The sequence below is a fragment of the Felis catus genome, chromosome C1 (assembly GCF_018350175.1).
Source record: "Felis catus isolate Fca126 chromosome C1, F.catus_Fca126_mat1.0, whole genome shotgun sequence".
NCBI classification, from domain to species: Eukaryota; Metazoa; Chordata; class Mammalia; order Carnivora; family Felidae; genus Felis; species Felis catus.
In genome coordinates, this window is record NC_058375.1 from 26,902,326 (window position 1) to 26,920,463 (window position 18,138).

Below are 18,138 nucleotides of genomic sequence, written 5' to 3' on the forward strand. Positions count from 1 at the left end.
TTTCAAGTAACACTGAGCAAACTTCTGAATTCCAAGTTTCTTCTCTTCTGCTTACTTACAGCAAGCTAACAAACTAGCACTTTCTGAAATTCTGCACTATACAAATGAGGCCCACAGAGACCTAGCAACAGAATTACCTTTTAAACATAGGCCTCACACACCTTATCCCAAACAAATGCTTAAGCTAGTGCCAAAGAGTCCTTTGACTAACATCTTGTCAAGTTTCAAGAATGACTAGAGTGAAAGGAGAAAAGCAGATCTTACTTCCAAAGTTCTTTATTAAGCAGATTTTACAGCCAATTCCAGCAAGCTTTTCCCTACATCTATATCCAAAGACCCTGTCCATTTGCTACCGCATTATGAAATTCAACTTAGAGGAACCCTCGTCATTTGGCAAGCTGTAATTCTGTCTGTGCTTCTTTGTGAACTAACAGGAGTACCCTGTAATAACCAGCATCTGAGGATTCTTTTGTGAAATACAAAGTGGGACACAAAATGCTATTAATGCCTGAAACCCAATGAAGGAGGGGCATGTAGTTAATTGCTGTATTCACCATACGCTAATTTTAGGAATAAAACCTATAAAGAATGAAGGCAATTTTAAACTATCGATGGCTACATCAGGTTAGTTAGGACAGTGAGGAAGGGCCGTTAGGTTGATCAGTAATTAATGTTGAAGTAGCTCTGCCAAAAAGGTCCAAGAAAGAGTCCTGAATTATAACCAGTTCTATGCCCACAATATGGAGCATCTTTTTATATCACCTAGAAACAAGGTGATGACATATAAGGAGAATTCTAGGAAACAAAAGGTCCTAACTTAAAAACAAAAACCAAAACACATAAAAGCACAATCTGATTTTAAAATGTCTTTATTAACAACAATTAGGTTGCTCATTCCTCTTTGCCCTCTTCCTCACTGGTTTTCTGGACACAGTTCACCTGATCCTGCCAATTAAAAGAAACAATTACTCCAAAATATGTTAAGAATCAGAGTTCTCAAACATTTACCATTTCACACCAAGTAAACTTCCTAACACCAAACAAGACTAATCAAGGAGTGTGGTATTAACAATATTTAATGACCTATATAATTAAGGATTCTTTAAGAGGCAGATGATTTTAACACCAGACTTTGTCACCAGCTAGTTGATTCAAGTTTACTTCCATTCACTAGAACTTAAGTAGCAACCACTCTTGGAAGGAAGATATAAGATACTCCATTAATTGGCACCTTCCCTAGGTTTAAGATATAGTCAATTAATTATTGCTATTTCTACCTTATTCTCTTTTCAAACTACGATTATAACAGCCCTTTAAACCTGAGTGATTATCTAGTTATCTATTTATGCAATTTGTATTAGATGAGAAGACAGTAAGCTATTGTCCACCTACTACCTTTCTGTAAAATACTGGCACAATGTCCATTTGTTTACCTACTGTCTATGATGGCTTTCCCAGCTAGAATAGCAGAGTTGAGCTGAGTTTTCTTTAAAATTGCCAACCGGGGGGTGTCTGGGTGGCTCAGTCGCTTAAGCATCTATCTGACTCTTGATTTCAGTTCAGGTCATGACTTCATGGTCATGAGATAGGGAGTCCTCACTGGGCATGGAACATGCTTAAGATATTGTCTCTCTTTGCCCTTCCCCCACTTACACTTGCTCTCAAAAAAAAAAAAAAAAAAAAAAAAACTCACAAAACCAAACAAACACAAACCCCAAAATTGCCAACCCTTCTAATACATCAACCAGATGAGATCAACTATAGGAGATCCCATCAAGTGACTATGTGGTTAAAAAACCGGGAACTCTGGGGCACCTGGGTGGCTCAGTTAAGCACCCAACTCTTGATTTTGGCTCAGGTCATGATCTCCTGGTTCATGAGATCAAGCCCGTGTCAGGCTCCGTGCTGACAATTCAAAGCCTGCCTGGGATTCTCTCTCTCCTCCCCCTACCCCTCCCTGGCTCACGCACACACCCTCTCAAAATAAACAAACATTAAAATAAAAATACAAAAACAACCAAGGAACTTTAAATTTTCCAAACTCTCCTCTGCATAGTTCAATGGACAAAGGTAGATATACATACATACTCTTAGAGAAAACTGAAGTCCCTGTTTTCCTGAGGCTTGAGCCAAACCAACAAACAAGGCCTACAACCTCAAGAAGGCTGTTAAAATGATTATAAATATGTACTATAAAAACATATTCCCTACAAGGAAGTTTTAACACAGAGTAAGTTAAAATGAAATATTCACAAGTAAATAATCATGTTTGGAACACCCAAGAGTTGTCCGGAAGGCAGTTTACAAAGTAAGAATGATTCCACTTACCCAGACACTTCCTGAATCTAACAAGTTGTGGCTTTCCTTCTTGGCTCATGTCGTGGGATATCGTCTTGAGATTAATAGCTTATCCACCTATCATTAAAAATAGAATTTATATAGCATATTACATTTTTTTAAATTAATTGTTAGTATGTACACTGTATTCTCACATCAACAAGAGGCACATTCTGGGGTACAGGTCTGGGTTCCAATCAGTGGTTTGTATTTTCTTTTGCTGTTTTTACTTAGGAAGGACCTGGCCCACACCAAGGTGACATTCTAAATTTTCTTCACATAACACTTCAGAATTTTTCCTCCTCTACCAATGACCCATTCTGAATGGGTCAAAAGTGGAATTTAGAGTACTAAAAAGATGGCAGTTCTCCACTAATTCAAGCCTTCTTTGTCCATTTTCTCTACATAACCATGTATCTTTTTCTGTAGTTGTAAAAGTAACATACAATGTTAACATACAAAGTTAATAACATACAAAGTATAATTGACACACAAAGTTCTATTAGTTTCAGGTACAGATTCAACCATTTTTTTCAATTCTCCTACTGTTTGACACTTTTATAATAAAATACTCCCCACTTTCTCTTTCCCACTCACGTTCACATGCAAACAACTATTTTCAGAAACAAAACACTTGGACATTATCTTAGGAGAGGTAGACATCTTAAAAATCAAACATGTTTTGCCCCACATAGCTAAATCAAATTATTTAACCCTTTTACAAATCAAACTCAAACTCTTCTACAGGTTAGGACTTCCAAAGAAACTTACTTGAAGTGAATGAGTACTCCAATATCAGCCAACATCAATCATTCTTACCTAAAGAATAATAAAAGAAAGTTAATATAAAAGACAAGGGTATAAAGGTTTTGAAAATGCTAGTTAACTTCAAAATTTAAAGAGTAAATTCCAGAGACAAAAGATTGGGGGCAAGTTACGGAATAAAAAAACAACAGGAAGAAACTTGATGGGGGGAAAAAATCTAAAATTATTCTTATGTAAAGTAATAAAGTAGACAGCTGAATTCAAATAAAAATTGTATCTTAATTGAAATACAAAAGCCTAACTGCTATTTTCACCAGTCTGAGCACAATCCAGTTTGACTGCAACCCAAAATATACTATCCCTTATGTGAAGGTATGTGACAACGTTTACCTTACCAAATGAGTTTTAACATCAGCTCTCTTTTCATATAAAAGCACATACCCTGCCCCCCATTCAAGTATGTCTTCCATTCTCAGGTGGACTGACCACCTTCAGCAGGAGTCCTCCAAGAAGAGTGCCCTCCCCACTCCACAGTACACAACACTGCAGCTGTTATCCTGCAATCCTATGTATTTGCCTCGTTCTTTCCCTCCAAGTCCTCACTGAGTTTTAAGTTGGGGCAGGAAAGCTATGCCTTATTCGGGACAGCAAGGAACCTGCGTTTTTCTGAGGGAGAAGACATTCACCTTCACTATATATATGCCTGGTAGGGCCGCAGTGCACAAAAACCAGAAAGATCAGCCTTAATTCAAGTTCCAGGTTTTTCTTCCTCCCTATCAGTTACTGCCAAGGGTATAAAAAATAAGAGTTCCCTGTTGCACATGTACCATCCATAAGGGATACTATATCGTTTTGCATTCTCCCCCATTCTCCAGATTATCCTAGTACTCTGCATCCAGCCCCCTTCTCACCCTCCAAATAACATCTTTTCAGCACTGGTGTTCAAAAGCAACATTTTTATGGTTGATGGTGTACAACTGTGAGAGTTCCACAGTTGAGTCTTAAAAATTGCCAATCATTATCTAGCAGCAATGACAGATGATTAGGAGCAGTCAAATCCTCGGAATTCTTTCCCTAATAGGCAGCCATTTGAGAACTGCACTAGCTGACAGACACTGAAACATTATCAGCTAAAGCCAAAACCAAATAAAGGCCCAGAACAAGCATCCTGGCTCTCTCAAACCTGTCCAAAATCATTAAGGGAAAGGCAATAAAAATGCAGGACTGTTGATCATGTCACTGCAGCTGACAATGATTAACAATAGGAGACATGCAACCCCCATTAAGGTTAAAAGTCCGAAACTAGTCACACGCATCTCTTTTCTTGGGGAAAAATGAGACTATTATACATTCTTGGTAGGTTTTGCAACCTTGTGTGAAGAGCACCCATTCCATTTCTTTCATCTTTCAGAAAGCACCGGTATCTGTTCCAAGGGCCTAACAGTACGAAAATGCATTCTGGCATCACACCTCTGAACTTTAGACCATTCTCATTAAAAAGAATAATTCTGGTTTGCAACAAGGAAACACTATGAAATACAATGCAAGCACCTCGGTATAGTGGTGTTACTGAAGCCCATTTATTCCCAGCTTTTTGAGTGAGTGATTTTAAGATCCTCTACACTAAGATTCACAAATTATAGCTACATACAAATCGAAACTAGTTTAGAATTGACTTAAGTCACAGGTTTCTCATTTCAAAGTGCAAAAGCCTACTCATCTTGAAATAAGCAGAAATGAAGCAAAATTAACCCCCCACCCCAATGATGTTCCTCAAGTCCATATATTGTAACAAGTACGTTCTCTCAAAATCGTTATTGACTGTTAAGAAATGAACCTGAGCTTTTATTTCTAAACACTTGAATCACTAAATCACGGTAGCAAGTGTTGGCCACCGATTTAATGGATTATGCCACAGGAAAATCCCATCGGGGTTGTATGTCAATTTAGCGACACTATTGTCACTAATATTGAGCATTATGTTTGAACTGCATTGTATTATTAACAAAGAGCTAAACTAGTCACCATTTGCTTTTTCACCTAACAGGAGAGTCAAGGTATTTGTTTGAATAGACTACGTATTAAAGTACAAATTTGTCCCCACCTTGTGAATTGCTTGCCAAACAGCAAGCCATTTTTCTTGATACAATGGAAGAAAATTCTCATAGTCACGAAGAGTTTTCACCGGCATTTATGCAAAGTAAACCAAACTTCCAGTTACAGAGCAGAAAGCATTATACGTGAAAGCTGTTTCCATGCATGCTAGCTAAAAACCAGCTCGGAGACCAAAGTTAAGTTGAATTGAGGTCTGGAACAACAGTCGATGCAAAGCTTACAAAGCTGAAGTCCTAAGCAACCAAAGCTGCTTTTGAAGACTTTTTATTTTTTTTATTTTTGGTAAGCATTTTGGATTATAACATCACATCCCTAAAGCTAAGGGAACCAAATTCAAAAATCTACTCTGAACATTTGCAGTCATCCTACAGAATACGACGAAGAAGTCTTAGGATTGGGAAATGATTCCCAACGTGTATTCAACTGCAGGCAAGTCAACATGCCACACCACTTTCCCCCAGGTTTAGAGCATAGACATATTTAGACAAGTCACATAACTTGGAACTATTCACATTAGATTCCCATCTAAGCCCACGTTAGTAACAAAGGTATTCCCATGAAGCCCATTAAAAAAAAATTTTAAGTCACATTACAAAAAAAAAAAAAAAAAAAAAAACCACTGTACTTTTTTAGTCTTAATTCACTCCAACCTGCAGAATGATTACCAAGATTGCATTCTGAAATGGATATTGCTGACCTATGTGCAGGTCAGTTTGCTACAACAGAGACTCAGTATCACATGCTATACAGTCCATGTCAAGATGCTAAAAGCACTCTACTTTCCAAGTATGGTTTGATTCCCTCTCCCCCACACCACTGACGTGTTCCACGTTCTCTTCAGTTACAATGCAACTAAAGGAAACCACACAACTGCATCAGATGTACCAAAGAATCAAGTTTGCACTTTTTATCTGAGAACTGCAACAGCACTGATTTCTGCCTGACAAATTACAGCTTGAAACCCAAACCCACGCAGTTTTGATAGCAGCTAGCTTTACCATCCAAGTGTTAGGTGCTGCACTGTAATTTCATGGTCAGAAGTGTGATGTCAGAATGCCCACGGAATAAAAGTACATAGCAAGTCACCAAGTTAGATTATATTGCTTGTTACCTACCTGTATGCAGTCGGCAATGAGAATCTTGGAGCAAGCAGGAATACTACATCCGGGTCCTAATGTCCATTGCCATTTGCGGTACTACGTTCCTCACAGTTACGCACTGCAGAAATGCTGGCTAAATGCAGTTATGTAGCAGGCCACTACTTTAATAGTGCACAATTGCAGTCCAAGAACACCAGAAAACATCCCGCCACAACGTAGTGGCTTGCCCGAGAAAAGCCAAGTATCTAAATTTTTGTCTGCCATAATATGCCACTTATAAAAATTGCACAGGCGTAACGTTACAATTTCCCAAATTATTATCTGTTTGTATTAGTGGTATAATACATCTATATAAAGAGTGGTGGGGTTTATAGGACTTCTTAGGAGTTTTAATTAGTGTTCTAAGCAGAGGATTATGGTTTCACTAAATAATGTGAGCCATTCAGTTAATCTTATAAGGTACCTATTGAGTACACTGGGATCTCGTAGAGAATGCAGTTTAAAGATTACGAGTAATAAGCTTAAAATGATCAGTGTTCCTCTTAAAATAAAATTACGAGAGAAAGTGGAGAAGAGGAAATGGGGGCAGCTGGTTTCTTTAAATAAGAAAAATGGCTGAAATACTTCAAAAGTACTACATTCCCTTTCCCACCCATTTCATATCAGCTTTTAGGAAACTCCTTTTTAAGAGGATTTAAATTCACATTAAGCTAAAAACTACCATATGCATTCCAAGACTTATTGAAAGTCTCTTTGAGTAGCTTACAACCCTTGGTACACTGCTGTTTCAGTGAGGAAAAGGCAAAACTTAGTGGAAACTAAGCAACATTATTTGCTAAACAACGTTTAGCAATTCTACAGCCCACAGTAAGGCTAGCAAAACCACAACTTTCAGGAGATTATCCATTAGCATCCTTCACCACTCTTCAAAGGTACAGTACTAACAAAAGCTTATTTTAGGGGTCTGTGCCAGCATCCCTTATAAAGAAAGGCATGTAATCTGAAAAATAAACTGAAACATTAATTTTATAGGCAGATTTTCCCACTTCCCCACCAGCCCCCGCCCACACACATTCACGTTCACCCTCTGTGGGTGTCCCATGAACACCCCTTAATTTATCATTAGTGGAGTCCCTACCATACAATTCAATCAAATCGTAATGGATTCCTTTCAAATCCAGACCCTTGTTTCCATACAGAAAACCTCATACATATCACCAATTAATGACTTGGGACAAAACTTCCTCATGGATAGAATTATGGTGGAACTACTTACTACCAACTTCCAAGTGTCTTGGGGAAGAAATAATAAACATATTCTAAGGAGATTCTCTTCCTTAATTAGCACACCATGTACCTGTCAAGTCACACAACCAGAATTGAGTGACATGCCTTTATACTCCACTAGTGTTTTACTTTTAGTATTATCCAGTTTCCTATGCAGAAAGTGCTCAGAGTTTCAACAAGAGGTTTCCCTTTGTACTCAGGCACAATACTAAACTTCAGCATTTAACGAAGATTTGATTTAGAATTTTACTTTTGCCAATTAGCACCAAGAACAGAGGTGAAAAGGAGGAAGACACATTCCATAGTAAGAGTTCTGTAATGTACAAATTTGAATGGAACTAAGAACAAAGCCAAACCAATTCAATTACTTTACCTACTTTTAGGAAGCTGTTCCTCTAACATACATACGCTGGGAAAACAGGTTCCCATCGTACTATCAGACAACAGTAACAATCTACTTTAATGTTAAGTCAGAATGTCTTATCCTAATGGAAGGAGATTCAATGAAGTTGACAATCAGCTGACAACACCATCGAAACACTCCAAAACTTTATGGTGGGAGAAAGGGGTATTTGTACTGTGTAGCATGAGCAACTCTCTCCAGATTTAGTGCTACATCAAAAGTAAACTATAGAAAAGCAGGTTAACAAATAGTTTACAATAAGAATCGTGATCTACAACGCTACTGGTCATTAACAGTCACCACTAGTTCTTAGAAAAGAGAACAAGTTTTCATAGCCCTACAGATTTTGTCCACCAGAAGTAGCACAAGGAGATGTAAAAGTTACAGAGTACAAATGTATACGTAGCTAAACCTACTTCATGGTTACTACGCTTCTTACTTGCAAGTTGAATTTTTCACACTAAACCCCATCTTCATAAATCGCTTGAAGTAATACATGAAAAGGCTTCATGTTTAACAATCTTTAATTCAAATATGAAAGTTCAATACAAGCCATTTGTAGGGCTTGGGACTTGTTCTTTTAAAAACAAGAATGGAGGAATGCAACAAAATGATCTTTCCACTTTTTTCTTCAGAAACTTTCAAGGAAAGGATAGATCATAGGGCCATAAAGATCCATTTAGTCATACCCACTTTCTCCCCCTACCAAGTCTTTCACCCATTCCATAATCTTAATACACATTCCTGAAGGAAGAGTTACAGTTCAGCTTGCTTACATAACCATTTAAAAATACTTAGCACCAGCTTGCTTCCTATAATGCCAAACAAATCATGAAACTACTTCAATATGCATTTCTTCTTTTTAAAACAAGGGGGGGGGGGGTACTTATTTGTAGAAAGCAATGCTTAGCCTACAGATACATTTCCCAGAAATGGCATATGCCATTCAAAGGCCTAGACACGCTCATGCTTTCGAAGTGGAATACCTAGCCTAATGTGCATAGAAGCATGAATGGCAAAGTTGAAGATCAATATTATAACTATTTTTTCTATTTATTTGAAGCACAGTAAAAAAAAAATTGGTACACTTTGGAAATTCAGTGGCACAAGGTACACTGCCATAACTTGAGGGACATTATACAGTTAAAAAAAAAAAAAAAAGGAAATAAAAAGGAAAAAGAATTCCCCTGTTTGAAACACTGCATTACATAATTTTACCTGCCCAAACAGACCATTTACAAATATTAGGTCAATAAACTGCTAACATCCATAAAAAGGTAGCTTTCTTACTAAAATGCAAGAATTTAAAAGATTGGTATCTAAACAAGAAAAGACAAAAACAAACTGGAATGAAAACCTAGATATCACATCTAAAATCGGGGCTTTTTGTTTGGGCCTTCATACTCTTCTCTCCCTCTACCATATCCTGCTGGAGTTCCAGGCCCCATTCCTCTAGGACCCTGTCCACCCACAGGTCCCGCACCTCCCTGCCCAAAGCGCTCAGTACGCTATTGGAACAGTAATTAACAGTTCATTATATGTAGTTGATGTCCATGTGTGTTAAGTAAATATTTTAGAAGGTTCCGTAGTCAACGTTCGTCGATACAATCACCAATGAGTCGATCCACAGGTACCGGGAACATAGAAAGGAAAAAAGGGTAATTTGAAAATTAGTTTACGATAATACATGCCTTGTGGTATGTTCCCACTTGAGCCATTCTCATACACCTGTTTCAAAGAATAGGTCTTCCCTGTAGTGCTAAAAAATTTAAGAATTAGTGCAGATGTGAAAACCCATTCCAAAATGAGTTTTAAGAAATTTCACATCAGATTAACCCACTGCAAAAGCTTGCAAACTTCTCACTTTCAAGGTCTGAACAGGAAATTTAATTTCCAAGTAAGCCTAACAAGCCCAACCAGACAGATTCAATTCACTCAATGAAGTGACAAAGACCTACTCACCAGTTAGTGGCATGAGCTGCATAAGAAACCTTGTGCTTTTCAAGATCTTAAGACACATCTGCTAAGTTGCAGAATCTTAAAACGTTCAAAGTTTTAATAAAATGCTACCAGACTACAAAAAGAAAAAGCATAAAAGACTAACAGATTTAGTCACTTAACCGGCACAGTAACTTCATTAAAAGTGTTGCCATATTCTCACAGGTATACCACCTTCAGAACCATCACTAAATAAGCAGAGACAATTATGTTCACAGTAGTATAGTTGCAAATTGACTAAATATACAGCCCACCCCCACACCAGCCCAGCTTTTCCTTCGGGTCTTTGAAAGTCTACGGACACTTAGCTATGATTCCATGTTTTGGGGATCTCCCAAACAGCTTAACACCAAGCTTAAGTGACTGCAGTAAAGCAGGACTTCGTTATTCCCGTTATTCCATCTAGTTTTAAGTACTTTAATCTTAGAAACCTATGTTCCCAAACAGAAAAATCCTATTGATAGGCAAAGCACAAAAGCCTTACAAATTCTATTCAAAATAAATCAGTTACAGAGAACATCACTCCAAAAGGGAGAGAAAAAAGCAGTGTTTAACTTCATATACATAGTTCAAACATGTTTTCTACTATATACTACAGGGCTACTTAAACTAAATCTCAATTCTTTAAACTATTTCTCAAAAACCTAAAAATGTCAGGGTTTTAACACATTGTACGGTGTTTCTCAAAAGCTATGAGAAAATTTGGGGGTTTCACGGTTATGTTATTACATCTCAGAACCCTACCTGTTATAGGAGACAGAAAAAATCTCAACTGTGGGAACATCATGCCAAATTATATTTTACAAATTTGATACAGACCTACAATCTGCCTTTTAGGAAGTGTATAAACCAAAATGTTACCCACGTTATTTTTTAAATTCATTTTGAAGAAAACAACACTACGTTTACCCAACCAGCTATTTATGATTCTAATTCTCAAAAAACCTCAAGTAGGCTTTAAATGGATTAGACCCCATAATAAATCCTTACATTCCTATTTGTAAAATAAACCTAACGAGCTATGTGTTGCAGCTTCCCTCTCCTTTGCCAAAAGCCTGTAGGTGAACCAATCATATTCAACTCAGTTATGAAAATGCACACTTCTCTAAACCCACCTCTAAATCCAATATTCAAATTTCCTATGGATTTGTAAAGCCCTAACACAGCCACTCAAGACCAATTCACTTGGTTGTTTCTAAAGCATCCTGACAGACTACCTGTACAGTTAAAATATGAAAGCATCAAGAAGGTTCAGATCAAATGCACACAACTAGTATGCTTAAAATGGTCATGGATTGTTGCTATCCTGAAGCAATATAGAGATGTCAGTGTTTTAGAAGGTGCACCTATTGACAGGCCCAACAAGTGGGAAACGACGAGTCAAAACAGTAAACAACTCCCTTCTCATGGGTAGAAACCACACCAAATATAGGTCAAAGTCCTACACATCACTAAAACATGCCTAAAACTATAAACTGCAAGTCTGATTCATACTTATGGCAAATATCAGCTTAATGAATGACAGTTTGCCATTTGATTACTCTCACGTGGATGTAGAATAATCAGGTACATCATCTAACATTTAGAATTTGGATTTGCCATGTGCTAGAGTGCAAAAGTACACAAGCAATATAATGGAAAGCACCTATGTCTACTTATTGCCGAAGAGAACTCCAACATACTACTGACAGCATTGACTTCTTGTTGGCAACCGTTTCTGTTTAGGTTACCGCATACTGAGTTCTTCTATGTTGCCAAAGTTTTCCTCAATATTATGATTTACATGATACGGGAACTAAAAAGAGGTTCAGTTACCTACTTAAAAAAACAAAACAAAAGAAAAAAAAACAGAAAACAAAACACACACACGTAAGTTGTGAAAAATGAGAATTTCCTTTGTACTACGTCACACAGGATACATTACCATGTCGCTTCCCATCATGGAACCACTCATGGTTGCTGGTGGAACTCCAGGATTAGCTTCATAACCTATGCCACCACCACCACCTAGAGGTGGAAATTTCTGGCCTCCTGAACCATAGGGATCTAGGAAACAAAAATGCTGGTTACAACTCAACCAGAATACAGCTCTTGAATGGTACTGCTAATATTATTTTCATGCTTACCTCCCATGTTCATTGCTCCTCCTCCACCCATTCTCATGTCTCTTTCTCTCTGAAAGAAAAAAATCCCTTTCATATGTCCATACCAAGAATTCTTAGACAAAAAAAAATCTCCAAAACTCAAAGATGAAGACTATTTTTAAAATCAGTATTCTGAAACCACTTGTTGAAATTCAATTATCCAAAAACCGATAAAGCTTCTTCCTAACCAATGAAATCTTTAGGCCCAGCCAAGAAAATAAAACTCAAAGCGTATCATAATACACTTGTAAAAACAAAAACTATGAAGTGAAATGTTATATTTAACTTAGTAAGACTTCATATTTTTGGTACCTACAAGTTTTGTAGACAACTCCAACTAGACTGCAATAGAATTTTACTTACTGGATCCATGTAGCCCATCCGGCTATAACTTTCCTCTCTTTGGCGCCTCATTTGTTCTTCCATTTCACGTTGACGAATCATCATCTCTTCTTCCCTTCTACGTCGTTCTTCTTCTTGCCTGGAAATATTCATCAAGCACATGAATGGTCACCCACATCTTTTAAAAGTTAATTTGAAGGGGTGCCTGGGTGGCTCTGTCAGTTGGGCATGTGACTTCGGCTCAGGTCATGATCTCAGTTTGGGAGTTAGAGCCTGCTTGAGATTCTCTCTGCCCCTCCCTACCTGTGCTCTCCCATGCTATGCTATCTCAAAATTAATGAACTTTAAAATAAATAAGTCAACTTGGAAAAAGCTAGTGGTCTGCCTCAGAGCTTTACAAAGTCTAGGTTAGAGGAACACCTGGGTGGCTTAGCCGATTAGTCACCTGACTTCGGCTTCTCCAAGTTCATGGCAGTTCATGGGTTTGAGCCAGGCACTCTTCTGAGTAGAAAGCCCACTCTGGATTCTGTCTCCCTCCCTCTCTGCCGCCTCCCTGGCTCGCTCACCCTCTCTCTCAAAAATAAACATTAAAAAAAAAATTACAAAGTCTAGATTAGAGCAAACACACAGGAAAGCCTGAAGAGAGTCTAGAACAGACCTAGAAGCATTCTGGCAAAGAAAACTGGTGTCCTAAATGAAAACCTTACACTCTACTCTGATTTAGTGTCAAACCAACACTGACATATGTCAGTATTTAACCTCTGTATGCCAACACACTCACCTGCAAGACTTAGATGTATCTTTTCCTCTAAATGTTTATGCAGAAGGCTTAATTTAGTTTAACAAAATTTTACCTTAGCTGCATTTCTTTACGTTTCTGCATTTCTTGATTATGAAGTTCTTCCATGCGTCTTAATTCTTCCTGGCGTCTCATCAGATCTAAACATTAGAAAATTTTGTTGTGAATTCACATTAACCAGGTTCTAAAAAGTTCAAAAAGCAATTCAGCCTATCAGTGAAATTTACACAACAGGATCTTTTTTTTTTTTTTTTTTACCTTGACGCAAAAGATTTGCCTGATGTTCGTGATAAGCATCTTCCATTTCACTTTCCAATTTGTCCTTTGCATCTTTCATGTTTTTTTCAACTTGCTCCCTTTGCTGTTTCTCCATTTCATCCAGGGACTTCCATCGCTGAGAATATTCATACTCAAATGTGCCATGCTGGGCAAAACGAGGAGGGGTTTCTCTCTCCCTGACAATATTTCAACATGAACCGATTTGTGGATGCACATAAGAAAGACTACTCAATTACCCTAAAAACACTGATTTTGCCCCTGGCCTATCAACTCTAAGAAATATCCAAAGGCAGGGGATGGCAGGGGCGCCAGGGTGGCTCAGCCGGTTAATCGTCCAACTTCTGGTTTTAGCTCAGGTCATCTCAGTGTCATGAGATCAAGCCCTGAGTTGGGCTCTGCGCATGATGACAACATGGAGTCTGCTTGGGTTCTCTCTTTCTGCTCCTCCCCACTCGCATTCTTTCTCAGAATAAATAAATTTTAAAAAATAGCTTTACATCAAAAATAATATATGTCCCGGGGCGCCTGGGTGGCGCAGTCGGTTAAGCGTCCGACTTCAGCCAGGTCACGATCTCGCGGTCCGTGAGTTCGAGCCCCGCGTCAGGCTCTGGGCTGATGGCTTGGAGCCTGGAGCCTGTTTCCGATTCTGTGTCTCCCTCTCTCTCTGCCCCTCCCCCGTTCATGCTCTGTCTCTCTCTGTCCCAAAAATAAAAACGTTGAAAAAAAATAATATATGTCCCAAGATGCCTGGCTGGCTCAGTCAGAAGCACATGACTCTTGATTTTGCGGTTGTGCATCTGAGCCTTATGAATTTGAGCCCCGTACGGGGTGTAGAGATTACTTAAAAATAAAATCTTTGGGTCGCCTGAGTGGCTCAGTCAGTTAAGCGCCCAACTTCACTTCAGGTTGTTATCTTGCAGTTTGTGCTGACAGCTCAGAGCCTGGAGCCTGCTTCAGATCCCGTGTCTCCCTCTCTCTCTGCCCCTCCCCACTCTCTCAAAAATGAATAAACATTTTAAAATTTTTAAACCTTTATGTAAAAAAGTAATACCTGTCCCAGAATTCTATGGTAACAGAAAATAATGGGCACTGAAAAGCAATCCTACCTTCCTCGTTTCCTAATTGTTTCCTCTAACCAAATGCCTAATCAAGGAGTATATTTTTTTCCACTCTTAAAAAGGAAGATACCTATTCATCACACAACTGTTCTAAAGACAAAACAAAATTGCATGTAAACTACACCTATCTCAACAATGAATACTAGGCATTTGAAGATCTCTGCTTCAAAACCTCTAAACTTCCTGAGCCTTAGATTTCTATCAAGCACATATGCATTTGAAGAATTTTGCATTTTCTAAGCAAAAGTGAAAAATTACTGCAAATTGTTTGGACTTAAATAAGAAAAATGCTTAAAATTTAAATCAATCTTACTTTTGATACATTGGATTCTTCTGTGCAAGTTTTTCAGGAAGGCCATCTTCATCATCTAATTGTTCAAGTGGTTCCACAATGACTGGACGAGGAGTTCTAATAACAAAAATGGTTCCGTCTTAATTTCGTTTCAGTTTTGTTTCAACTTCCTCATCCAAGTTAACAAATAAAAATTAGGATAAGCACAAGAACTTACGTTGTTAGTAAGAAAACACCTTCACTGCATCTTTCAAATGCTTTCCTTGCTGCTGGTTTGGAAGCAAACTCAACAATGCCTTTCCCTGTAGATCTCCCGCGATCATCCACAATTACAACAGCCCTTTCAATAGGACCAAACTGGCTAAAAGCTTCTTCCAACAGTTCATTGGAAACATAAGGTGAAAGGTTTCGAACAGAAAGGGCGGCAGCATGTGTGGCAAAGCGAACCCGAAGCTGTCTACCTCTCATCGGTGTATCATCAAGTTCAGCTTTGGCAATTTCAGCCAGTGCTCTAGATTCCTGAAAGTTATCAGACATGCTCATGTTAATAACCTCCTATTGGCTAATGTCCACTCTGAAACTGTTAAAAGCTTAACTCCCACTCCTATTCTTCCTCAGGCTCAGTTCAAGCAACCCTCCCAGACACCACTCAGGGTAGGTAGTTAAATGTCTTATCCACCCACTCTCCCCTTTTCTTAGGTACCAACAATTATTCGCTATATAAGTGGCATCTTGTTTGTAAAAAAGGTGAAAAATTTAAAAACCAACTTAGTGCTGTTGGTTTGAACGCTAGCGTCTGCAGTAGCAAAAAATGAAAACACTCTTCTAAATCCACATTAAATTAAAAAAAAAAACTCACAAGTTTAATAAATCCAAATCCTTTGCCTTTGTTGATAAAAACTTCTCCTGGTTCTCCATATTTAGCAAATAGTCTTTTGAATTCATCCTCTGTGATATCAGCAGGTAGATTCCCAACAAATAACCGACAACGCTGAGTGTAAGTTTTCTCTCCAGGCCTCCTCAAGAGAGACAAGTTGGCTTTAAACCCCTAATGAAAAAGGAAGGAAATTTTTCAGACACCAGTCACCTCATCAAGTAGGAAAATTCAGTAACAATGTTCGCTTTTCCCAGCCTGGGTAACACCACCAACGGAGTTATTCTTCAATGCCGTTTAAAATCAAAACAAAATTTTACTTATTTGCGGACTTCCAATGCAGTTAACTATCCGAACATCAAACAGCCCAAACCATCCAGAATACTCGAGAATAGACCTACAGCCCTCTCTAGACTCGACTCTACATGAGCAACCTCGTCAGCTGTATATGCTTAGTGTCGCTAACAAATCTACATCGTAGCAGACGTTAAGTCAAATCAAGTATTACATGAAAAAAAATGACCAAAACCCTGCTGTCACCCACATGACTTGTGCCTGCTCCTGTAAGGCCGGAAGTTCCCAGATCTCTCCAACCCTACACAGCACGCTCTAGTCTGGTTCCCAGGACCCGCTAGCTTTAACATGGCCCAGGGCAGCTTGTCATCGCCTGCCTCCCCCGGCCAGCCTCCCTCGGGCCTCTTAGAGGCCCCACGCCGTCCGCCCCCTACTCCGGCAGCGGCCCCGCCCTCGGCCGCCCGCGCGCACGCGCTCTTTCCGGTCTCCGACAAAATGGAGGCCGGGAAAGGAAGGAGGAGGGGGCCGCCGCCATCTTAGGGAAACCGACGCGTAGCTCCGGGAGATACTCACCTCCGAGTCGGAGATCTTCTCCTCGCTGCGGCCACCAGGCCCGCCGGGTGGGGGCCCCTGGTGGTGCTGCTGGTGGTAGGGTGGGTGGTGCTGCCGGCCTCCTCGGGGCTCCCCGCCGCCTCGGTGTGGCGGCTTGGGGTGGCCGCCAGGAGTACTTAGGCCCGGGCCGCCGCCGGGCTTCGGCCCGCCTGGCATTTTGCCGCCTTTCGGGCCTCCGGGTCCTGGGCCCTGCTTAGGACCGGGCCCCGGGCCCCCTGCGGGTGGAGGCGGGGGGCCCCCGGCCTGAGGTGGGGTGGTGGGGACACCGCTGCTCGGCGGCGCGGGCGGGGGCGCCCCGGGGGGCGCCGAGGTGACAGCGGGCGGCGGGGTCGGGGTGGGGCCTGGGCCCGTAGGGGCCCCAGAGGTCGGGGGAGTGGCGGGCGGTGCCGAGCCGGAGGCCGGCGGAGCGCTGCCCACACCAGGAGCCGGGCCGGGTCCCTGAGGAACGACGGGCTTGGACGAGTCCTGTGGCGGCGGCGGCGGCTGCTGATGCGGCGGCTGATGCGGCGGTGGCTGAAGTGGCGGCGGCTGCTGTGGTGGCGGCTGCTGCGGTGGTGGCTGCTGCTGTTGCTGGTGCGGAGGCGGTGGTGGGATTGGGGGCTTGGGGCCACCCTGGCCCGGGCCGGGCCCCATGGGTCCGCGGTTCTGATTGAGGCCCATGCCGGGCGGCGGGGAGCGGAAGTCGTGGAGGCCGCCGCGGCCGCCGCCTCCTCCGCGCCGGTGGAAGCCGCCACCGCCACCGCCACGGCTCCGGAACCGATCCCGAGACATGTCTGTAATCAAGGGGCGGTCGAGGCAGAAGCGGAGAAGACGCTCTGGGAACGTGGAGGCCACCTTGCTTCGCACAAGATGGCGGATGACACAGGCGGCGCGCCGCCTTTGTCCTCCTCTTATATAGGCCAGCTGGCTTGGCCCCGCCTACTTCTCGATCTGTAGCTCCAATAGCCAATTGCAAGTACGGTACTTGATGACACAAAGTTACGGAACGCTAATCTTTCCGATTGGCTTCCGGATGAGAGGAGGGAGGCTTGGAGGGGCTGAAGTTTCCAGTTGGCCAATGAGCAGAAAAGGAGTTGGCTGCAGGCCACTGTGATTTGCTGTGAGAAATTTGAATGGGTTCGCCAGAGCAGTTTTCCCTGATAAGCCACGGCCCTATCAGCTCCTGGGGAGAGATGTTAGAGGACCCTTTTCTTTGTTGATTACTCCCAAGAGCTGCCTCCGGGTATCCTTGCCCTGAAAGAACAGCTGTTCTCCGTTCTCGGGTTCAAAACCATAAATTACGTGTATCTACTATCTACTCTACCTTGCTCTGGGCCAATTAAACTTGAGAACTAAAATCTTACCGATTTCACACACCCAAGCTTACTGATTTCATTTTG

General features: G+C 40.9%; 2 protein-coding genes across 9 annotated transcripts in view; both read right to left on the minus strand.

Annotated features, from left to right (window-relative positions):
- The window catches only part of ZMYM6 (zinc finger MYM-type containing 6), a 119,421-nt gene extending 116,279 nt beyond the window's left edge, over positions 1 to 3,142 (minus strand). For all 6 annotated transcript variants that reach the window (XM_045035519.1, XM_019836626.2, XM_045035522.1 and 3 more), the window contains exons 1-2: positions 3,109 to 3,142; positions 2,329 to 2,415 (exon numbers count right to left, since the gene is read on the minus strand). The gene's annotated coding sequence lies outside the window, so the exon portion shown is untranslated. The remainder of the gene's footprint in view (positions 1 to 2,328; positions 2,416 to 3,108) is intronic.
- On the minus strand, positions 854 to 17,636 carry SFPQ (splicing factor proline and glutamine rich). 3 transcript variants are annotated; one of them, XM_023258454.2, is made up of 12 exons: positions 16,721 to 17,636; positions 15,839 to 16,027; positions 15,197 to 15,498; positions 15,001 to 15,096; positions 13,549 to 13,745; positions 13,346 to 13,430; positions 12,513 to 12,630; positions 12,132 to 12,180; positions 11,930 to 12,051; positions 3,109 to 3,156; positions 2,329 to 2,415; positions 854 to 945 (listed from the first exon to the last, which is right to left on the minus strand). In XM_023258454.2, exons 1-10 carry the CDS (start codon positions 17,528 to 17,530, stop codon positions 3,133 to 3,135), a joined length of 1,992 nt encoding a protein of 663 aa, XP_023114222.1. In that variant the 5' UTR covers positions 17,531 to 17,636; the 3' UTR covers positions 854 to 945; positions 2,329 to 2,415; positions 3,109 to 3,132. The 3 variants fall into 3 exon arrangements, with proteins under 3 accessions (XP_023114222.1, XP_044891459.1, XP_044891458.1); XM_045035524.1 differs by having other exon boundaries at positions 854 to 1,660; XM_045035523.1 differs by having other exon boundaries at positions 854 to 1,660; positions 3,109 to 9,515.
- Positions 17,637 to 18,138: the final 502 nt, after the last annotated feature.